The sequence below is a fragment of the Armigeres subalbatus genome, chromosome 2, assembly GCF_024139115.2.
Source record: "Armigeres subalbatus isolate Guangzhou_Male chromosome 2, GZ_Asu_2, whole genome shotgun sequence".
NCBI classification, from domain to species: Eukaryota; Metazoa; Arthropoda; class Insecta; order Diptera; family Culicidae; genus Armigeres; species Armigeres subalbatus.
The window spans coordinates 340,382,107-340,403,841 of record NC_085140.1 but is presented as its reverse complement, the minus strand read 5'-3'; the positions used below and the strand labels follow the sequence as shown (position 1 = coordinate 340,403,841).

At 43.0% G+C, this 21,735-nt stretch overlaps 2 protein-coding genes across 3 annotated transcripts in view; both read left to right on the top strand.

The window, feature by feature from the left end:
- The first annotated feature begins 3,668 nt into the window (after nt 1-3,668).
- On the top strand, nt 3,669-6,275 carry LOC134216998 (exocyst complex component 3-like). Its single transcript, XM_062695754.1, has 3 exons — nt 3,669-4,832; nt 4,892-5,656; nt 5,714-6,275. Exons 1-3 carry the CDS (start codon nt 3,861-3,863, stop codon nt 6,188-6,190), a joined length of 2,214 nt encoding a protein of 737 aa, XP_062551738.1. The 5' UTR covers nt 3,669-3,860; the 3' UTR covers nt 6,191-6,275.
- A 2,513-nt stretch (nt 6,276-8,788) lies between these two features.
- LOC134212843 (CCR4-NOT transcription complex subunit 1) overlaps nt 8,789-21,735 on the top strand; it is a 39,711-nt gene continuing 26,764 nt past the window's right edge. The window contains exon 1 of one of the 2 annotated variants that reach the window (XM_062691063.1): nt 8,789-9,434. In XM_062691063.1, the coding sequence (XP_062547047.1) occupies nt 9,333-9,434 (102 nt within the window). In that variant the 5' untranslated portion in view covers nt 8,789-9,332. The remainder of the gene's footprint in view (nt 9,435-21,735) is intronic. The other variant, XM_062691062.1, reaches the window with a different exon arrangement.

Here is a 21,735-nt window from a genome sequence, read left to right as displayed (position 1 = left end):
AAACAATAAAGATACAAAAAATGTCTGAGCAGGTTGTTGACTGTGTTTGTTATTAGTTTTGGAAAAACTCATATTATAATTAACCTAATATGTATTGCTTTGAAGAAAATTTTGAATAAAAATTTATTTAATTCTTATTTTTTGTACAAATTAACAGAGTACAGAAGGGAAAAGATGTAGAGAATACGGTGATGTATAATATAAAAATAGATGTATAATGATCAAACACGTGTCTCTTTCTCTTATTTAATGTGTGCTTTGTTCTGAAACATGGCCAATAAAACGGCCAACTTATTGCATCTATGATAATGATTATGGTTTTTTGATTTAAGAAAAATCGCGGTAAGCTATAATTAGCTGACAGAAGTTGAATTCAGTTTTGTGAACATTTTTCTGGCTGATGGACGCAAAAATGATTTGGTCTTCAAACTTAAATTTTCAAGAACAGAAAATCTTGCAGCTGCTTTGGTATTAATTACCACAACCATCTGATATATAAAATTCAAGTTTACGGTCTACGAGTGTGAAGAAAATATTAGGGTAAAATACGCAATAGTGGACCCCTAGTAGCGGAATTTTGCTCTTCCTGTCATAAGGCATAAAAATTTCAACGCATTAACTCTGCTTGATATCTAACAACAAGCTCTGCATCCCCTATTCACGAAACATATTAAGCATTGCAAGAAAAATTTGGAATCCTGGAAAATTCAAAGCGGCTCCAATGAATATTTTCCTGGCTAGTGATCGAAGACAGCTATGGTAAATTTGCTATGTTTTGTTTATATTTATAATTTTGGCATTTCTAAATGAATCAATCTGAAGAGGAACAGGATTAGTGAGGATGTTTAAGGCTCTTCTTATTCGATGGCTTTACATTTCTACTGGAAATTTGCCTGTGGGGAATCGCACAATTCCGAAACAAAAATAATTTACTGCACGAAAGAATAAATTACCGAACAGAAAAGACTTATATGACTATATGAAATTTATAAGTCAAAGATTGTGGGTTTTAGGGGGCAGCGAGGACTATGCCCAAGGACTTGACGACCCCAAGCCTGGCCACTGCGAGTTGTGGAGCTTGCCTAAGCTGGGGGGCTTATATGAAAAGCAGCATCTACATGCAGACCCTACCTTAGCGACTGTGCTTCGCTCATAGCGCACTAGCCCGAATCCTGGTGCTGGGTAGTATTTTCTAACAGACTTGATACGGTGGCCTCATGGTAAGGCAGAAGGTCCATCCAGGTTCATTAAGCCGCCCGTAACCAATCATTATATAAGAGTTTTAGAACATGAAACCATAACACTGAAGCACTGAACCAATGTATATTAGATTTTTATGCAGTCAACACCAACATAATCAGGAACACTTTTGGGGTAAAATTAACTTTACTATAATGGTTTTAATAATACAACGGGCCAAGGGATCAATTTTTTCTCTCTTCAATCTGTTTATACAATGGTAGGGCACTGGAAAAGACTAATTAGTCTTTGGTGTTGGAATAATTATTTATTACATGTTTATGTACACAGCATTCAAATTGTTGGGACTTAATGACATTTAATTTCTTCTAATTATTGAATTCAATTCAACGCACACTATGTATGATTTGTTCTATGCGGAGATTGCCCTCTGCGCGTTATTTCCGCGAAGCCTTCCAAATTTTTCTTTTTCTCCGTAATACATAAAGCCACAGATAACAGACATCCAGGCTAGAACAAATTTTACTCAAAAAGCTGTGTAAATCAAAGTACGTTTGAATACTGACTGTGGCAATACGTCGTTTAGTGGCGATAGGTGTCCTTCATGGCGTCATGCGTACTAGCTGTCATATTCCATCGAACAAACATTGCGCGCCAAAATGATACCAAATTTGCCGCCTCTTCCAGCACGTGATAACTGTTGATGTTTATTATTTTTCATGCACTATGGACCTTGTTGGTTCCAAAAAAACAAAATCTGCAAAACGCATTTTCGTACCTTCATACAACCTGATTCAATTGCCAAGTAAAGTTTCTGCTACTAATGCAACATCTCATATTGTTTAATACATAAATGCTTATAATAATATTTTCAGATTGCGAATAGTTATTAGTTATTGATAACTACTGTCGAAGAGAGATAGTGTTCCAAAACAATTATTTACTGCCGGAAATGCTAGTTATATTCTTATACACAACCTGAATTGAATAACTAAACGGGACATGAAAAATTGAAGAATCATTAATATACTTAAGCACAAATTATGGCCTTTTCATCCTTTTAGTGCTGCGCAGCTGGCTGTTACGATGACTGTGGCCTAATGGAAAGGATAGTAAAGATTCGAAAGAAGTAACAATAATGAAAATACAAACAAAGGCGGTAGCTGCTGTTCACCAACGAAACGTCTCAGGGAACATCCATAAATTTCATAACGCTTAGAGGGGTGGCCTGAAGTGTAATATAGGATAGAGGAGGTGTCATACATGATTGTTTTGGCGTTACGTAATTAATGGATCTTCTCTCATCACAAAACAAACCATGCGCTTCATGATGGCAGAGAAAAGATATTTTAGTTACTAGATAAAGATTGTCGCTTCGGTTCCCTTTGTTCTGCTGTTCGGAACATGTTGGGTACCAAGCTGTCAAATCGTATGGATTTTCCTTCTTTGACATTTAGCTCGAGCCGGTGACAAGCGCGGTGTCATCATCATCAATAGACATAGACCGCTGTCATCATTGAAACGCAGTATGAAAAAAAAATTATAGCCCGGGACATCCTGGCTACGATCTGGCGATGGGTTAAACAATAGGATGTCAATAGCCTGATTTAGCTCCCCTATCCTCGCCAGCAAAAGATGGAACATGATGGGCAGCGACGACAGCGACAATCTTTATCTGGTAAGTAAAATATCTTTTTGGCAGAGAAATCGCTTGCGTTAGTGTGAGAACGAAACATCACATATGAAATTGAAAACAGAGTGAGGAGGAGGATCTGTTGTTTATGTCTATGATGGATGGTGGGGCCTAAAATTTTGACAGCTTCTTGATGAGAGAAACTATGCGATGCCAGCGCCTCCACGAGATTGCCACTTGTGTTGCGTTCCAAAACGTCCGTTAAATTCCTTACACACGATTGAGAACGGACTTGTATGTCTGTTCTCTGTGATAAAGCACCCAAATACACAACGTTATTCTTTAAAATTAACATTTTAAATATATATAAGAACCCTGATCACATCAACAACAGGAAATGACATTTGTTTTGTTGTCGTTTTTCATGGCAACGAGCTTTTTTGGATCTAGTACCCATTTCAATTCTCCTTCCATTCCTCGATCTCTCCCTATCTCGATGGTCCCTTCAATATCGAGATGTGGAGAGGCGACTGTATTTTAAAAGCTTGATTGCAAAAATATACATATGTGCATTGCACATAAAAAATAGAAGGAAAATAATTTCAGTGCAAGTTTCCAGAAAACAATTTTCGGGAAAATGTCACATTCCATGACCGCGTTCTTTGATGAAAACCTTCAATGGAATCACTGAGCGTGCCCCTATCTGTTTACGTCATCATCATCATCATCATCACAATTGCATGTGAAAAAGATTCATAATTAGGTTCTGCAGCGTCTGTATCTAACCTCAAACTGATGACTGATTAGTAGTACTTCGCGTTGGACTCGGGGGCAGCCAACCAATCACGAACTCGAACCGTGTCGGAGTCAGTGGAAAGTACTACTGAACTGTCAAAAAAGTTCATTTGACGAGGACCGAATTCATTCGTGACGTCATGCTGCAGAACCTAATACGCCTCGGCCGCAAGTATAGCAAGTTTAGTGGATTTTTAAACTCTAGTTTCTAGTTAAATAGTTAAAATACCAAATGGATCTGAAGCAAATCGAGGAGGAAGCTCGCCTAGCGGCGATAAAAGAGATCAAAAATATGTTTCAGCGACCAGGTCAGCTGGAAAAGGTCGATCAATATCGGCACCGTGTCTACCGGAAGAAGGTATCGATTGAGGCGATGCTGAAAACCTGCATGCAAAATCAAACGGACGACGTGAAGGTCGGTGTTCGGAAGCTGCTTTCGGCTCTTGAGGACATCGGTGAAATCGATGAGCAGATGAAGGGTGCCATTTCGCAATTGACGGACGTTCCGGCAATCTACAACGCACTGGAAGCCGTCCGAGATGAAAATGCCAAGCATTCGCAGTACATGACAGCTATGGAGAATCTGAAGCACATCTTTACCGTCCAGTCGAGCGTGGCCAAAACAATGCAATGGATCGAAGAAGACAAATTGCTCCACGCTCATCAGTGCTTGTCCGATCTCGAGAATTCCCGGGATGATTTGTTGTTTGAGCTGCACAAGTTGTCTAAACAGAATGCGCACGATAAGATCACTCTCAAGAGGTACTTCGAGAAAGTGGAAACGGTTTCACTGACACTAGAGAAGAAGATCCGACTAATATTGCAGCGTACATTGAATACGGTTCGCAAGGAACCAACGGTCATAGTGACCGCACTTCGTATAATCGAGCGCGAGGAGAAGGCGGATGCGTTTGCGCTACAGCAGCAGAAGCAAACGGGATTTATTCCGCCAGGACGTCCAAAAGAGTGGCGCAAAAAAGCACTACAGGTTTTGAATGAAGCTGTGATGCAACGTATTGAAGGATCCAAACTGGAGGAACGAGCTGATAACAAATTGTGGTTGGTTCGGGATTTAGAACTGACTAGGCAGTTTCTTCTGGAAGATTTACGGGTGGTAAAATCGCTTTGCGTTCCATGCTTTCCTCCGCATTATAACATTCTGAATGAGTACGTCAGCATGTATCATAATGCATTGTCGAAATACGTGAGTATCATTCGTAGCCATAGATGTTCATTGATTAAGTTTTCAATTCGTTTTTTCAGCTCGAAGAATTGATTCAGATGGGCTTGGAGGGGAACGAGTTTGTTACGATTTTATCGTGGATCATGAATACTTATCCCGGTAGAGAGTTAATGCAGCATCCGGATTTAATGATTGACTTGTCGAACGTAGGTCCGCTTGTTAGCAGTGAAGTTCTCAAAGAGATGGAATCAGCATACCTACAAACTATGGAGCGAAACTATCAAGAATGGATGACCAAAACTCTGGAGACCGAAAAGGCCGATTGGATAAATGGCGTACCGGCGGATTCAGCTGACCAGTACTACCACACATCAGCACCGGTTATCATCTTTCAAATGATCGATCAAAATCTTCAGGTTACTAATACGATTCATTCTGAGCTGACTTTTAATGCGCTGATTTTGAGCATTCATCAAGTGATCAAGTACGGCCACAACTATCGTGGAGCAATAATTGAATATAAAGAACGCCACTTTCGAGATCGCAGCCAGGCTCCTTTTTTCACTCAACATATAATCACAATCGTGAATAACTGCGCCCAGATGAAGGAGTTAGCTCAACAGACTAAACAACTGTACTGGCCCAAATCGAAAACCATGCACTACGAAGCATTTGAAAGTTTGTTGAATACCTACCAGGCTCTGAGAGACGAAGCGGGCCTATTTTTGCTAGAAGAAGCATTTCTGGATTTAGAAATACATTTCAATGAACTTTTTACCTTAAAGTGGGTCGGAACAACGGTCTCCGTAGACACTATTTGCGTTACGCTTGAGGATTATTTTCAGGTATTTATATAAACTAGTTTGACTATAATGATTGCACTGTAAAACATTTTTCCGCAGGACTACAATCATCTGCGCTCGGTCAACTTCGAATACGTCATAATCGAAGCGCAGCGACTAGTCGCAAAACGATACATCAAGGCGATGCTCTCGAAGCGGTTGAGTAAACCCCGACAGGAGTGTGAAATCATGGCGAAGAAAGTAATCAAAGAAGCAAAACAGATTAAAATGTTCTTCGAGAAGGTGGCTCCGAACGTGGCCAAGAACGATTCACCGATTGATGTGATCTCCAATCTGGCAAACCTGTTGACATGCGACGCAGAAATGTTAGTTCTGGATTTGCACACTCTGCTATCGAGTTATCCATCGCTGACGGAGGACCACGTTGTGCGATTGTTCTACATGCGCAATGACTTTAAGGCAAGCGAGGTAAAAGAAAAGGTTCACGATGCTATCGTGTCGAAGAAGACAACCGTCAGTCACGACAAGCAGGATAGTATTTTCAAGGAAATTGTATTTTCTGATAAGCTATGGTAAACATATGTTTGTAGTAAGTTCGAATCGATGTCCTTGTAATATTTATACTAAATGATCTTAAATATAGTCTGTTACACATACTTCACATTCAGTAGGGTAAATGTCCGAATTTGTACCCCTAGAGAAAGAGCCAACAAACATCAGCTTATACACCTGTGTTCAGAATAATAGCAATGGGAGCCGTTTTTCATACAAAATAGTCAACTTTGACAAGCTGTAACTTTGCACCACGATGACCGATTGAGCTGAAATTTTGCCAGTGAACTACAAATATGATGAATTTTACACATACTAAGTCAAGACAAAATTTTCAAAACGACTTATCTGCTTTTGTAAACAAAGATTCAAACGACGATTTAACGAATCTGATAGCTCTCCCACGCAAACCAACACCACTAATAGGTAGGTGAAGGTTTCCGCTACCTGTTGATGGTGTTGGTTTGCGTGGGAGAGCTATCAGATTCGCCAAATCGACGTTTGAATCTTTGTTTACAAAAGCAGATAAGTCGTTTTGAAAATTTTGTCTTGAAGTATCATTTTTTCCGAATGACGCGTTCAAAAATTACGCACTAGGTCAAATTGTTAAAAAAATAGCAGTTTTTATTTTTGATATATTGGCCAATTCAAATGTCAAATTCAACAATTTCATTTTTCATTTATTTAGTTAACATCTAAACAGATAAAACTGAATCAACAATTTGACGCCACAATGCACGGTTCGAGGCCGCATCTCTCCATCCTCGAATACGCCCCACGCTCGTCAAGTCGTTCTGCACCTGGTCTGCCCATCTCGCTCGCTGCGCTGCACGTCGTCTCGTACCTGCCGGATCGGAAGCGAACACCATCTTTGCAGGGTTGCTGTCCGGCATTCTTGTAACATGTCCTGCCCATCGTACCCTTCCGGCTTTAGCTACCTTCTGGATACTGGGTTCGCCGTAGAGTTGGGCGAGCTCATGGTTCATTCTTCGCCGCCACACACCGTCTTCTTGCACACCACCAAAGATGGTCCTAAGCACCCGTCTCTCGAATACTCCGAGTGCTTGCAAGTCCTCCTCGAGCATTGTCCATGTTTCATGTCCGTAGAGGACAACCGGTCTTATAAGCGTCTTGTAGGGTAAAATGCCCAATAGTGGACCCCCTAGTAGCGAAATTTTGCTCTTCCTGGCATAAAGAGTGGAAATTCTTAAAATATTAATTTTGCGTGATATCTAATATCAAGCTCTGCATCTCCACTTCACGATTCATACATAAAACACTCAAATTCTCGACGTTATTCTTTGAAATTAACATTTTAAAGTCTGACTGAATTCGCTCTATAGTAGACCCTCTGAGGGTCCATAATTGGAAATTGCTTCCCTATAGTCGACACTTCATTTGCTTTTTATGTTCCGTTTCGGGACGTTCTTCTTCCCTATTATGGACCCCCCAAAATATTCCTATAATGGACACTCTCGAGATTATTTTTTATAGAATTGTAAAAAATCATCTAATTTTACTTTCCATAGCCTTTCCAATGCATGTTATCAAAGCATAGGACTGTAAGGTAGGTTCTCCCGATGGAATTTCATAGCAAAATGTTTACATTGTGCTGTAATAATGCAAAAATGGCTGGAGGGTCCACTATTGGTTGGGGGTCCACTATAGGGCACTTTACCCTACATGACACATTTGGTGCGGTGGCGAATCTTTTTCGACCGCAGTTTCTTCTGGAGCCCGTAGTAGGCCCGACTTCTACAGACTTCAACAATTTATATTTTTTAAATTATAAACTTAGTGTCTCACAGCACCTCAATTCAAATTGATAACATTCCAATTAATTGTTTTCCTCATATTTCAAAAACAAAAACTGCTATTATTTTGAACAATTTGACCTAGTGCGTAATTTTTGAACGCGTCATTTGAAAAAATACTTAGTATGTGTAAAATTCATCATATTTGTAGCTCACTGCCAAAATTTCAGCTCAATCTGTCATCGGGGTGCAAAGTTACAGTTTGTCAAAGTTGACCATTTTGTATGAAAAACGGCTTCCGCTGCTATTATTTTGAACACAGGTGTATCTATCTTTTCGAAAAATAATTTTAAATGGGCATCAGTTGTCGGTTACTTACTTTACATTGCAACCAACTGAAATTCAAAATTCCTTTATTTTGTATAGTGCAATATGTTTTAGAGCCTAAAATGTATATATTTTAAGCACTCCCATTGTGCAATTATTTTCATGAAAACTTTTTGTGTTTGATCTGATATTTTCAGCAATGCGTAATTTTGTCGGTGATATTTCTATAAGTAAAATTCTTGTAACTGATAGGCCAAGATAGACTGTCGTAACAAATAAATATAATCATCCCCGAAAAAAAAATTGTGACCCGGCGGGGACTACCATCTATACCTATTATATTATTATATTCATATAGGTATTAATGTTAATAATATTTACGTAATAAATATTTTTTATTTTAATTATGTTTCCTGATTACGACCCTTTTAACTATTTATTTTAACGAACGCACCCCGAAATGCCCGCTTCAGCTGTCATCATTGATTATGCGATTACGAAAAGTGAAAACTGTCAGCTCGCGCGAGGTGCCAGTCACCAGCTAGCACAATGTTCGACGTCTTCACCGAGGAAGTGGTTCGCTAATCAGTGCGCGCGTGTCAATATCGTACATTTTCGGTTCGTTTTCTCGCTTGGTTTCGCTCGTTCGTGGTCGTAAAGTGTTCCCGGAAGTGTACTGCCACTGGTGGTCATCAACACTCTGCCCCAATGTGGGCCCAGAGCGAGAAAAAATCGATTGAAAGTTTTCCTCCCTCGAACATTTTTTTCTCGATCCAACCCCGTCATCGTCATCATCGGTCACCATTAGCTCATCAGAAGGAGCAGTGCGAGAAGAGCCCCCGTATCAGTGGTGGAAGTGAGAAGAATCCGAACGTAATCTGTTCTGTGGCAGAGGCCGATAGTCGGTGCTGCCGGGCACTATTTCACCAGAACAAAACAGAAGAGCATTGGAAATATTCATTGTCGTCGTTGCTGCGGTCGGTTTCGTCTATTGATTTTGATACAAACAAGTTGGTGGCAACAATCGTAGAGGGCTTCAACCGCGGAAGCGTTGGAAGCGCTCGTGAGCCCCTTTGGATGGAAGCATGAACCAAGAGCCCTGCTCATACGCCCTAACCCAGATCAGTTACCTGGTTTCAAACTTGAACAAGAAAAACTTTGCCTCAAACAGTCGACAATTAGCTCAGGTGAGAAATAAGTGAAGAAATCAGATCAGCTAACCCACTATTATATTGCTTATCGAATGTTTAGTGTTGCGTGCCATCATATCCGTGTAAAACAAAATCATTGCATTGTCATCCATAAGTGCTTCATCGTGATTTTTATGTGTATCCGTTGTCTCGTGCTGCTAACAAAAATATAGCGAGTGTGTGTGCACAAAGCCGAATAATGTCATTTTATAATCAACGCATTAGCTCATCGTTCGCGGACATGTGTAACAAATCTACATCGCCACCTCGAAAAAGTGACCATGACTAACATCTAATAATGTAAATGTGCCCCAATGTTGCGGTCGTTCGTCTGCGAAGGATGTTCCATGAAAACTGGTGACGGTAAGATGTGGTATAGAAACAATCATGGCCACAAGCACCGAGTCTATCGATCGAAACGAAAGTGTTGTTTGATGCCAAAGGAGCTGCACTGAGAGAAACTATTTTATTTACTAATGCTGGGTTGGATCATCTTAAATCCAATATGCATATTCCTTAGGACTCGTTCACTAATTACATAACCATTTAAGGACTAGGTATCTGTAAGAGCGTTACGGTTAATACAAACTTTAGGAAACTTTTATACTAAAAGAAGCTACCAGGGGGTAGATGGGGGTCAAGTTTGAAAATTGTCCATTTTGGCGAAATTTATGAATGAACCCTAATTTTTATGATTTTTACGCTTTTTTTTAAGTTCAAAAATATTTGAAAGATAAAGTAAAATCTAATCTTGTGATATCACTGCAATTGGTTTAATAAGAACGAAGCCAAAACGGTGCGTAAACAGTCGAATCCAAGGCTTTTACGCGGATGGAGTTAATCCATTTCAACTAGCTTAGCATAGTTACGGTATACTTTGTAGTTTAAACACTAGTGATACTCATGTTTTTATTTTGAAATCCTTATTCAGATTGCAATCAGAAATCAATGAGGTGGGGTCCTTGATTTCAATCTAGGATAAAAATCACAAAAGCATGAGGATTACTACGCCTCTACGCCCATCTTTTGCGTAACTTGGTAGGGGAAGGAAGTGTTGATGTAGCGCTTACTTAATGAGAGGCCCTCAACTCAGCGACACCCTACCACGAAGTTGGTTATTGGGGAAGGTATTCGTTGGGTCAGGATTTGCCTGTAGCTGACAATGTGACCATGGTAGATCTTACACCGTAACAACACAGGTGTCTACTGTCTACCCAGCGTTACGGGGAAGAGTTAATCAATTTCTCGTTCTACCACATAAACTTTGAGAATACTTACTTACTTATGTGTGCTTATTGGTTTCGCCGACGACATTGATATCATGGCACGTAACTTTGAGAGGATGGAGGAAGCCTACATCAGACTGAAAAGCGAAGCTAAACGGATTGGACTAGTCATCAACACGTCGAAGACGAAGTACATGATAGGAAGAGGCTCAAGAGAGGTCAATGTGAGCCACCCACCATGAGTTTCTATCGGTGGTGACGAAATCGAGGTGGTTGAAGAATTCGTGTACTTGGGCTCACTGGTGACCGCCGATAACGATACCAGCAGAGAAATTCGGAGACGCATAGTGGCTGGAAATCGTACGTACTTTGGACTACGCAAGACGCTCCGATCGAATAGAGTTCGCCGCCGTACCAAACTGACTATCTACAAAACGCTTATAAGACCGGTAGTTCTCTACGGACACGAGATCTTAACGATGCTCGTGAAGGACCAACGCGCACTGGGAGTTTTCGTAAGGAAAGTGTTGCGTACCATCTATGGTGGCGTGTAGATGGCGGACGGTACGTGGAGGAGGCGATTGAACTGCGAGTTGCATAAGCTGTTGGTAGAAACATCCATCGTTCACGCCGCGAAAATCGGAAGACTGCGGTGGGCTGGGCACGTAGCCAGAATGTCAGACAGTAATCCGGTGGAAATGGTTCTCGACAACGATCCGACGGGAACAAGAAGGCGAGGTGCACAGCGGGCAAGGCGGATCGATCAGGTGGAGGACGACTTGCGGACCCTCCGCAGACTGCGTGGTTGGCGAAGTGCAGCCATGAACCGAGCTGAATGGAGAAGTCTTTTATGTACAGCACAGGCCACTCCGGCCTTAGTCTGATGATAAATAAATAAATTATGTATGCTATACACCTCCGGTGGTGCAAAGGGCCCACTTGAAAGATCTCCATCCTGAGCGATGTCCTGTTTTAACCTGTTGCCGGGTTAGATTACGGTCGACTTCTTTTATTTCTTTATTGAGGCTTCGCCGCCATGAGTCTCTAGGTATGCCTCTGCTGCGATGTCCTGCTGGGTTCCAGTCTAATGCATGTTTACAGATTTCGTTTCCGCCCCTACGTAGAGTGTGGCCGACCCAGCCCCACTTCAGATCCCGAATTTCTGTTGCTATCGGCCTCTGGTGACAACGACGATGGAGCTCGTTGTTTGAGATCCAGTTGTGAGGCCAGATCAGGCCCGAATTAAATTGATGAACACCTGCAGCCGTTGAGTGTTCTCCACTGATACACACCATGTTTCGCTAGCGTATAACAGCACAGATTTCACGTTAGAGTTGAAAATTCGTATTTTGGTGCGTTCACTTATCTGCCTTTTTTTTTCCAGATATTTCTTAAACTCGCAAAGCAGCCCTTGCTTTCTTGATCCGTGCGCCTATGTCGATCTTGGTACCGCCGTCTGATGCCATCTGGCTACCAAGATATTGGAAGCTTTCAACATTCTCCACTGATTGCCTGGCTACTGTGAAACTGGAAGGGGTCATCGTGTTTACATCCAACGATTTGGTTTTGTTGACGTTGATGACCAAACCTGCCGAAGAGGACGCTCAGCAAGGTCGTTGAGCTTACTCTGCATATCAGAGCGCCGTTGAGCGAGGAATGCAACGTCAGCAGCCAATTCGAAGTCGTTTTAGGTCTCTATGGTTATAGGCTGCCATAGCAGCCCGCGGTTTGGTTCACAATTAATCGCTTCTACCAGAATCTCGTTGATTACGATGAGGAACAGTAACGATGATAGAATACAACCTTGCCTCACACCAGCTACGATCCGGATAGGGTCGGACAAGGCCCCATTGTGCAGCACTATACACGAGAAGGGTTCGTACTGTGTCTCGATGAGGCCGATGATTTTCTCAGGAACCCCCTTGCGTCTCCCCCATATTCTCGTGATTGAGACGGTCGAAAGCTTTTCGTAGTCAATGAATACCATGTACAGGGACTCTTGGAATTCGTTGACCTGCTTCAGAATGATACGGAGCGTGACAATATGGTCCACACAGGATCTTCCGGCACGGAATCCGGCCTGCTGCCGCCGGAGAGTCGCATCGATCTTCTCCTGAATCCGGGCTAGGTTAACTTTGCATAGAACTTTGAGAATGGTACACAGCAACATAATGCCTCGCCAGTTATCGCATAGAGTCTTCTTCTTCTTCTTGGCATTACATCCCCATACCGGGACAGAGCCGCCTCGCAGCTTAGTGTTCATTAAGCACTTCCACAGTTATTAACTGCGAGGTTTCTAAGCCAAGTTACCATTTTTGCATTCGTATATCATGAGGCTAGCACGATGATACTTTTTATGCCCAGGGAAGTCGAGACAATTTCCAATCCGAAAATTTCCTAGACCGACACCGGGAATCAAACCCAGCCACCCTCAGCATGGTCTTGCTTTGTAGCCACGCGTCTTACCGCACGGCTAAGGAGGGCCCCATGAGGGCCCCTATATCGCATATAGTCAGGTCACCCTTTTTGGGCACCTTTACTAAGATTCCTTGCATCCAATCGAGGTGGTGGTAGCCTGTCTGACACTTCTTTTTTTTTGTGTCTTTATTAAGGAGACTTTCAGCCCGAGGCTGGCTCGTCTCCGAAAGTCTGTCTGTCTGACACTTGAAAAAGTTGTTCGAAGTGCTCGAACCAGCGTTTTAGCTTGTCAGTTGGGTCGCTCAATAACTGAACATTTGCGTCTTTCACAGGCATCGTTGCATTCATCTTCGCTTCACTTAACCCTCTCTTTCCCATGATTTTTTCGAAGATATCAAAAGGAAGGAATGATCTATGGAAAAAATGCTAGAACAAAATTTTTTTGGAATAGTTAGAATTAGTGGAAAACGAAAAACAAAAGTTTTTGATTGTAAATCAATAGTTACTTGATTGTTTTCAATAGTTTCACTATTTTTACTCAAAATTGATTATATTTGCATTCTAATGAAACCATAAAGTTGTGCCAAATACTGCTCTTTGTTGTTGAAACAATTCGATGAATGTTGGAAGGTGCAACATTTGATGGAGCTCTACAGCTACCATGGGAAGGAAAGGGTTAAGCGTCGTGAGACTTTTAGAATATCACCTGATTTTTCTTCGAGCTTTTGTAGATTTTTTCGTGTGATTGCTCGGATGAAAAATATCATTGAAATACCATGAATTTCAGAACCACTCATGATCAATGTGCTGTTTATCTTTGACGAAAATCATTCCCCAAACGAATAGTTGCAAAAATCATTGGTAAATATTTTAATCAAATTTAAAATTGATTGTACCAAAACACAACTATTCAACAATCAATTTTTTTTGCTATGGGGACGCTTTTTACGGAAATCTCGCGGGTTTTGGGATTTACGCAGTTTTTCTTTTGCGAATTAAGGAGTTTATGTAGTTTTTGGGATTTACGCGGAAAGTATCCTACGCGTAAAAACCGCCCTTCAGTGTTGTCTTCGCCAAATTATAACCATAAGTGGACAGTTCTATGATCGGCTGTACAAACTGTGGGCGTATGAATACGTAGATAAGTAGAACTTGTCATTTCTAAAAATGTTCTCAACAACAAAATTAAAAATTTACTTGTCATATTGGTATCCTACTCAAAACAGCTAATTTTTAGCGTTCGAAAATATACCAAAAATTAGTAAAAACGATTATATGACAGATTTTTTGTGTTGAGCCAAGTGCGTTAAAGACTATTCTCCCCAACCATTTACATCACGAAATAATTCCGTGATTGAACCTTTGCCATAAATAACTCCAATGGATCGGTGTGAAGTGATAGAGGGGAGTTAAATCCAGCTGCTGCGCGTAGTGTTGGGATAGGCTATTGTCTTGTACCCGCCCAACGGTAAGCCGCGGAGTTTTGAGCGCATGCATACCCCAACGAGGTAGTGGTTAGGTTTAATATTCGCGCTGCGGTAAGTGCGGACGTTCGTGATGTCAGAGAAGAATTTGCCGTCGATTAGAACGTGGTCGATTTGATTGTCCGTTTATTCGTTAGGTGATTTCCATGTGGTCTTGTGGATATTCTCGCGAGGGAAGAAGTGCTTCGGACTACCATTCTGCGGGAGGCTGCAAAGTTTATGTATCGTTGGCCGTTATCATTCGATACGGTGTGCAGACTATCCGGTCCTATGACCGGTTTATATATTTCCACCCTTCCTACCTGAGCGTTCATGTCACCTATGACAATTTTGACGTCTCGCAGTGGGCATCCATCGTATGTCTGCTCCAGCTGTGCATAGAACACTTCTTTTTCTTCGTCGGATCTCCCTTCGTGTGGGCAGTGCATGTTCATGATGCTATACTTGAAGAAACGGCCTTTTATCCTCAGCTTGCACATCCTTGCGTTAATTGCGCATCTTGCCCAGCACTATGAAGGCGGTTCCCAGCTCATTGGTGGTGCCACAGCTTTGGTAGAAGGTAGCCGCACGATGCCCGCTTATCCACATTTTCTGTCTTGTCCAGCAGATTTTCTGCAGCGCTACTATGTCGAAGTTGTGGGGATGTAATTGATCGTAAATTATCCTGTCACAACCTGTGAAACCTAGTGACTTGCAGTTACATGTTCCAATCTTCCAATCGTGATCTTTTACTCGTTGCCTAGGTATTGTATGTTGCCGATTGTATCGAGTCGTATTATCTTCTATGTCGTTCGTAATGGTTGTTTTTAAAAGCGGCTTATTGGGCCTGCGCAAACCTCCTGTCTCGTTGGAGGGCCGTCGTGTCAGATCTGTTTAGGGATCCACCTAGCACCAGGACTTGGGCTTGTGTGCTTTGAGCGTCGCTTTGGCGGAGCCTGCTTGCTGCTTTTTATAGAAGTTCAACAGAGCCCACTGTCGAACCCCACCACATTCTAGGCAGGCACCACAACTCGCAGTTGGCCTGAGGAGGGATCGTCAAGCCCTTGAATATAGTCCCTGCTGTCCCGTAGCACTAGAACACCAGTTCAATCAAAGGTAATTGCCTATTTCCGGGGATTAAACCACCCGACTTGGACGTTAATTTACAATGTAATGAAAACTCATATGTGAATATGTACATTATGTGGAAGATATTGATTTGGAAAATGTATTGGAGGTAACCACTTTCCCTTCGATGGTACTCGAACCCATGACCCTACAGTACGCTAGACTGGTGCTTTAATCAACTAAGCTACGAAGGACCTCCGTCGGCCTTCGCAACCTAGCGGCTACTGAACGAGCTCGAGATTCCCAAATTGGACGCATAGTCAAATCACTCGCAATCCATTTCTCAAGCCAATACAATACTTCCACATGTGTATTGTACACGTCCACATTAGAGGAGCGTGAGTATTTAGAATGTCTGGCGGCTATACACATTCTTCATCAGCAACGGTACTGATCAAGTGAGGTTGTGTAAGCTTATTTGCCAGTCGGTCGTCAAGCTCAGACCCGACCGCATTGCGTAGGCAAGAGCACGCAACTCAAGTTCAGTTCAATCAAAGGTAATTGCCTATTTCTGGGGATTAAACCACCCGACTTGGACGTTAATTTACAATGTTATGAAAACTCATATGTGAATATGTACGTTATGTGGAAGATATTGATTTGGAAAATGTATTGGAGGTAACCACTTTCCCTTCGATGGGACTCGAACCCATGACCCTACAGTACGCTAGACTGGTGCTTTAATTGCGAGTGATTTGACTATGCGTCCAATTTGGGAATCTCGAGCTCGTTCAGTAGCCGCTAGGTTGCGAAGGCCGACGGAGGTCCTTCGTAGCTTAGTTGGTTAAAGCACCAGTCTAGCGTACTGTAGGGTCATGGGTTCGAGTCCCATCGAAGGGAAAGTGGTTACCTCCAATACATTTTCCAAATCAATATCTTCCACATAACGTACATATTCACATATGAGTTTTCATAACACTAGAACACCGTTCAATATTGTCTGTAACGTTGCTCAACTGGCGCTCTACGCTTTCCAATTTGGTGCTATGGCGACGCATTGATATTATGCCGTTGTTGCTGGAGTACTAACTGCAACAGGTCCAGCGGACAAAGCTATGTGACGCGCAGCAAAGCTACGTGACGTTACGCCCTAGTTTTTTTTTCACGTTTTTTTCACGCGGTTTGATTTAGGTCGATTAGGACCTTCAGCGTCAATGAAACAATGAGTTAACAGCAGAAAAAAAAACAAAGAAAATTCAGGTGGTATTTAAAAATCTGTGAAAGTTCTGGTAAAACAATTCATTTCATTTATTCAGACTAAGGCCGAAGTGGCCTGTGCGGTATATAAGAGTCTTCTCCATTCGGCTCGGTCCATGGCTACACGTCGCCAACCACGCAGTCTACGAAGGGTCCGCAAGTCATCTTCCACCTGATCGATCCACCTTGCCCGCTGCGCACCTCGCCTTCTTGTGCCCGTCGGATCGTTGTCGAGAACCATTTTCACCGGGTTAATGTCCGACATTCTGGCTACGTGCCCGGCCCACCGCAGTCGTCCTATTTTCGCGGTATGAACGATGGATGGTTCTCCCAACAGCTGATGCAACTCGTGGTTCATTCGCCTCCTCCACGTACCGTCCGCCGTCTGCACCCCACCATAGATGGTACGCAGCACTTTCCTTTCGAAAACTCCAAGTGCGCGTTGGTCCTCCACGAGCATCGTCCAGGTCTCGTGTCCGTAGAGGACTACCGGTCTAATGAGCGTTTTGTAGATTGTCAGTTTGGTACGGCGGCGAACTCTATTCGATCGGAGCGTCTTGCGGAGTCCAAAGTATGTACGGTTTCCAGCCACTATGCGTCTCCGAATTTCTCTGCTGGTATCATTTTCGGCAGTCACCAGTGAGCCCAAGTACTCAAATTCTTCTACCACCTCGATTTCGTCACCACCGATGCAAACTCGCGGTGGGTGGCTCACATTGTCTTCTCTTGAACCTCTTCCTATCATGTACTTCGTCTTCGACGTATTGATGACTAGTCCGATCCGCTTGGCTTCCCTGATGTAGGCTTCCTCCATCTTCTCAAAGTTACGTGCCATAATATCTATGTCGTCGGCGAAGCCAAATAGCTGGACGGACTTATTGAAAATTGTACCACTCGTGTTAATCCTTGATCTTAGTATTACCCCTTCCAAAGCGATGTTGAATAGCAGACACGAAAGACCATCACTATGCCGTAACCCTCTGTGGGTTTCGAAGGGACTCGAGAATGCCCCTGAAACTCGAACTACGCACATCACCCGATCCATCGTCGCTTTGATCAACCGTGTCAGTTTATCCGGAAATCCGTGTTCGTGCATTAGCTGCCATAGCTGGTCCCGATCGATCGTATCATATGCGGCTTTGAAGTCGATGAATAGATGATGTGTGGGCACGTTGTATTCGCGGCATTTCTGCAGTACTTGGCGAATGGCGAACACCTGGTCCGTGGTGGAGCGTTCGCCCATAAAACCCGCCTGGTACTTCCCCACGAACTCTCTTGCAATTGGTGCTAGTCGACGGCATAAAATTTGGGAGAGTACCTTGTAGGCGGCGTTCAGCAATGTGATTGCGCGGTAGTTGCTACAATCCAGCTTATCGCCCTTTTTGTAGATGGGACACACGACACCTTCCATCCCCTCCTGCGGCAAAAATTCCTCCTCCCAAATCTTGGTAATGACCCAGTGCAGCGCTCTAGCCAGTGCCTCACCACCGTGTTTAAATAGCTCTCCTGGTAGTTGGTCAACCCCAGGGGCTTTGTTGTTCTTCAGCCGGCCAATTTCCTCATGGATTTCCTGGAGATCCGGAGCCGGTAGAATTATGTCCTGTGCGCGTTCCCCCAGGTCCATCACCATACCGCCATCTTCGTCTGCCACATCGCCATTCAGGTGCTCTTCGTAGTGCTGCCGCCACCTTTGGATCACCTCACGCTCGTTCGTAAGAAGGATCCCGTTTATGTCCTTACACATATCAGGCTGTGGCACGTGGCCATTACGTGAACGGTTCAACTTCTCATAGAACTTTCGTGTGTTATTAGCGCGGTACAGTTGCTCCGTCTTTTCACGGTCTCGATCTTCCTGCTGACGCCTTTTCCTCCGGAAAATCGAGTTTTGTCTGTTCCGCGCCTGTTTATATCGTGCCTCGTTTGCCCTCGTGCGGTGTTGCAGCAATCATTCGCCATTCGCCGTTACATTCATATTCGCCATTCACATTCGCCGTCATACCAGTCGTTTCTCTGATCCGGGGGCACCGTGCCAAGTGCAGCGGTTGCGGTGCTACCAATGGCGGATCGAATATCTCTCCAGCCATCTTCAAGAGTCGCTGCGCCTAGCTGCTCTTCCGTTGGGAGTGCCACTTCCAGCTGCTGCGCGTATTCTTGGGCTAGTCTACCGTCGTGTAGCCGGCCAATATTAAGCCGCGGCGTCCGACTTCGACGCGTGTTGTACACCGTCGAGAGTTTTGAGCGCAGGCATACTGCAACGAGGTAGTGGTCGGATTCAATATTCGCACTGCGGTAAGTGCGGACGTTCGTGATGTCGGAGAAGAATTTACCGTCGATTAGAACGTGGTCGATTTGGTTTTCCGTTTCTTGGTTAGGTGATCTCCATGTGGCCTTGTGGATATTTTTGCGGGGAAAGAAGGTGCTTCGGACTACCATTCCGCGGGAGGCTGCGAAGTTTATGCATCGTTGGCCGTTGTCATTCGATACGGTGTGTAGACTATCCGGTCCGATGACCGGTCTATACATTTCCTCCCTTCCTACCTGTGCGTTCATGTCGCCGATGACGATTTTGACGTCCCGCAGTGGGCATCTATCGTATGTCTGCTCCAGCTGTGCGTAGAACGCTTCTTTCTCGTCGTCGGGTCTCCCTTCGTGTGGGCAGTGCACGTTGATGCTATAGTTGAAGAAACGGCCTTTAATCCTCAGCTTGCACATCTGGTAAAACAAGAAACTAATAAATTATAACCGCGGAAAAAACTTAGATGTGTTTGTTCTTGTTTTAATGTATGACTACGTTTTGCCTTTCTCGTATACTAAGTATACGGTAAAGGCTATATGATCGCTCCAAAAACAAACTTTTTATAGAAGGTCCGGAGACCCATAGTGTTATATACCAATCGACTCAGTTCGACGAATTGAGGTGATGTCTGTGTGTGTGTGTGTGTGTGTGTGTGTGTGTGTGCGCACAAAACGACGCAAAAAATGTCACTCATTTTTCAGGCACTTATCCTCAACCGATTTGCTCGCAACAAGTTGCATTCAACGCAGAATCCTTTCCCATTGTTTCCTATTGGAAATTGGCCAGGTCGGACTATGGGATCGGAAGTTATGGCCAAAATACAGATTTATACGAAAAAATCGCGTAGAAAATGTCACTCATTTTTCAGGCACTTATCCTCAACCGATTTGCTCGCAACAAGTTGCATTCGACGCAGACTCTTTTCCCGTCGTTTCCTATTGGAAATTGGCCAGGTCGGACTATGGGATCGGAAGTTATGGCCAAAATACAAATTTATACGTAAAAATCGCGTAAAAAATGTCACTCATTTTTCAGGCACTTATCCTCAACCGATTTGCTCGCAACAAGTTGCATTCGACGCAGAATCCTTTCCCATTGTTTCCTATTGGAAATTGGCCAGGTCGGACTATGGGATCGGAAGGTATGGCCAAAATACAAATTTATACGTAAAAATCGCGTAAAAAATGTCACTCATTTTTCGGGCACTTGTCCTCAACCGATTTGCTCGCAACAAGTTGCATTCGACGCAGAATTCTTTCCCATTGTTTCCTATTGGAAATTGGCCAGGTCGGACTATGGGATCGGAAGTTATGGCTAAAATACAAATTTTGACGTAAAAATCGCGTAAAAAATGTCACTCATTTTTCAGGCACTTATCCTCTACCGATTTGCTCGCAACAAGTTGCATTCGACGCAGAATCCTTTTCCGTTGTTTCCTATTGGAAATTGGCCAGGTCGGACTATGGGATCGGAAGTTATGGCCAAAAGACAAATTTATACGTAAAAATCGCGTAAAAATGTCACTCATTTTTCAGGCACTTATCGGCAACCGATTTGCACGCAACAAGTTGCATTCAACGCAGAATCCTTTCTCATTGTTTTCTATTGGCAATTGGCCAGGTCGGACTATGGGATCGGAAGTTATGGCCAAAATACAAATTTATACGTAAAAATCGCTTAAAAATGTCACTCATTTTTCAGCCACTTATCTTCAACCGATTTGCTCGCAACAAGTTGCATTCGACGCAGAATCCTTTTCCATTGTTTCCTATTGAAAATTGGCCAGGTCGGACTATGGGATCGGAAGGGATGGCCAAAATACAAATTTATACGTAAAAATCGCGTAAAAAATGTCACTCATTTTTCAGGCACTTATCCTCAACCGATTTGCTCGCAACAAGTTGCATTCGACGCAGAATCCTTTCTCATTGTTTCCTATTGGAAATTGGCCAGGTCGGACTATGGGATCGGAAGTTATGGCCGAAACACTATTTTTGCCTTTTGTCTACAAAGTATACGAAAAGGCTATATGTTCGCTCCAAAACCAAACTTTTACAGAAGGCCTGGAGACTCATAGTGTTATATACCAATCGACTCAGCTCGACGAACTGAGATGATGTCTCTGTGTGTGTATGTATGTGTGAGCGCGCACCAAAAGTTTAGCTCACTTTTTTGGTACTTATCCTCAACCGATTTACTTGCAACAAGTTCCATTCGACGCGGGATCCTGTCGTATTGTTTTCTATTGAAAATTTGAAAGATCGGACTATGGGCACAAAAATTATGGCCAAAATACTTTATGTTATAAAAAAAGCGCGTAAAAAACTCTAGCTCATTTTTAATGCACTTACCCTCAATCGATTTACTCACAACAAATTGCATTGGACACTTCCCTCCCTCTTCATACGGGAGTTTGGCAGAAGGACGGTCACGAGATTTATATCATAACAAATATTGCCCTCCGCTCGCTTGATGGGAATGACATTTTCGTTTTCTTTTTGTGTAGTCGGAGCTTCAGTTTAACAAACATCCAAATGTGATATCCTTAAAATATATAACTGGGTAAAATA